Source organism: Tripterygium wilfordii, chromosome 17, assembly GCF_013401445.1.
Source record: "Tripterygium wilfordii isolate XIE 37 chromosome 17, ASM1340144v1, whole genome shotgun sequence".
In the NCBI taxonomy this organism is placed as follows: Eukaryota; Viridiplantae; Streptophyta; class Magnoliopsida; order Celastrales; family Celastraceae; genus Tripterygium; species Tripterygium wilfordii.
In genome coordinates this window covers 3807757-3808642 of record NC_052248.1, presented here as the reverse complement: position 1 = coordinate 3808642, position 886 = coordinate 3807757, and the positions used below count along the sequence as shown (strand labels likewise).

The following is an 886-nucleotide window of genomic DNA, read 5'->3' as shown; positions in this document are numbered from 1 at the left end:
TTTGCGTTTTGTTAGGGATGAAGAGGAGTACTAATACGACGTCGTCATCGTCCTCGCGAACCCTAGAATTTACGGTACTATCAGGGGAAGATCTGCGATTGGATGGAAAACCAATCAAGAAGGGCGCGTTCGTAGTTGTGAAGATCGATCCTCTGAACCGTTTTACAACGAAGATCGACGCCGAAGGCGGAAGCTACCCTTATTGGGAGGACAAGTTTGTGATGGAGTTGCCCGCGAATTCACGGTTTGTAACAGCAGAGGTGAGGTGCAAGAACAACGGTAGGATTGTTGGGAAGGCTACGATGCCGGTTTCGGATATCGAGGGAGAGTATACGCCGTTGGATTATTTGCACTTCTTGAGTTATCGATTAAGGGACGAGAGAGGGTTGAAGAACGGCATTGTTAACGTTTCGGCGAGATTAAAGGTTCGGGGATATGCAGGTAGTTCGTTGACGGCAGCAAAGCCGGAGATGGGATTGCCTACTTATGCAGGTGGCGTCGTGACTGGAGTTCCGGTTGGTTATCATGCATAACTTTGCAAGAGATTTTTTTTTTCTTTGTAAGGGATATATTATGATATCGTTATTAATAATACAGGAACAGGAATGAGAATCACGAGTAACTCAGATGACACTCATCTATATAATATCGCATAGAGATCTCGAATTCGAGTTTTCCCATCTCGTTCCCCTATATTTAAAAAAAAAAATTAATAATACAGGGAATATGATAAAAAAATTAAAGAAATGATAATTGATCATGTCCCAGGCTCCCAGCCATACGTGCAGTTTCTAAGATATATATTTTCGCAGAAAAAAGTATTCACCATTATTTTCCTTTCCCTTCAACAACCATTTAAATTTGAAACTCTTGATTATAAAACAAA

The 886-nt window shown here is 41.3% G+C and overlaps 1 protein-coding gene across 1 annotated transcript; it reads left to right on the top strand.

Moving 5' to 3' along the window:
* LOC119981638 (BON1-associated protein 2-like) lies at window positions 1–579 on the top strand. The gene has a single exon (XM_038824711.1). The coding sequence runs from the start codon at window positions 18–20 to the stop codon at window positions 531–533; it is 516 nt and encodes a 171-aa protein (XP_038680639.1). The 5' UTR covers window positions 1–17; the 3' UTR covers window positions 534–579.
* The last annotated feature ends 307 nt before the right edge of the window (window positions 580–886 follow it).

Bases quoted from the DNA above. Each gene is read 5' to 3' on its own strand.
- LOC119981638 (XM_038824711.1), top strand. From the start codon at position 18: ATGAAGAGGAGTACTAATACGACGTCGTCATCGTCCTCGCGAACCCTA.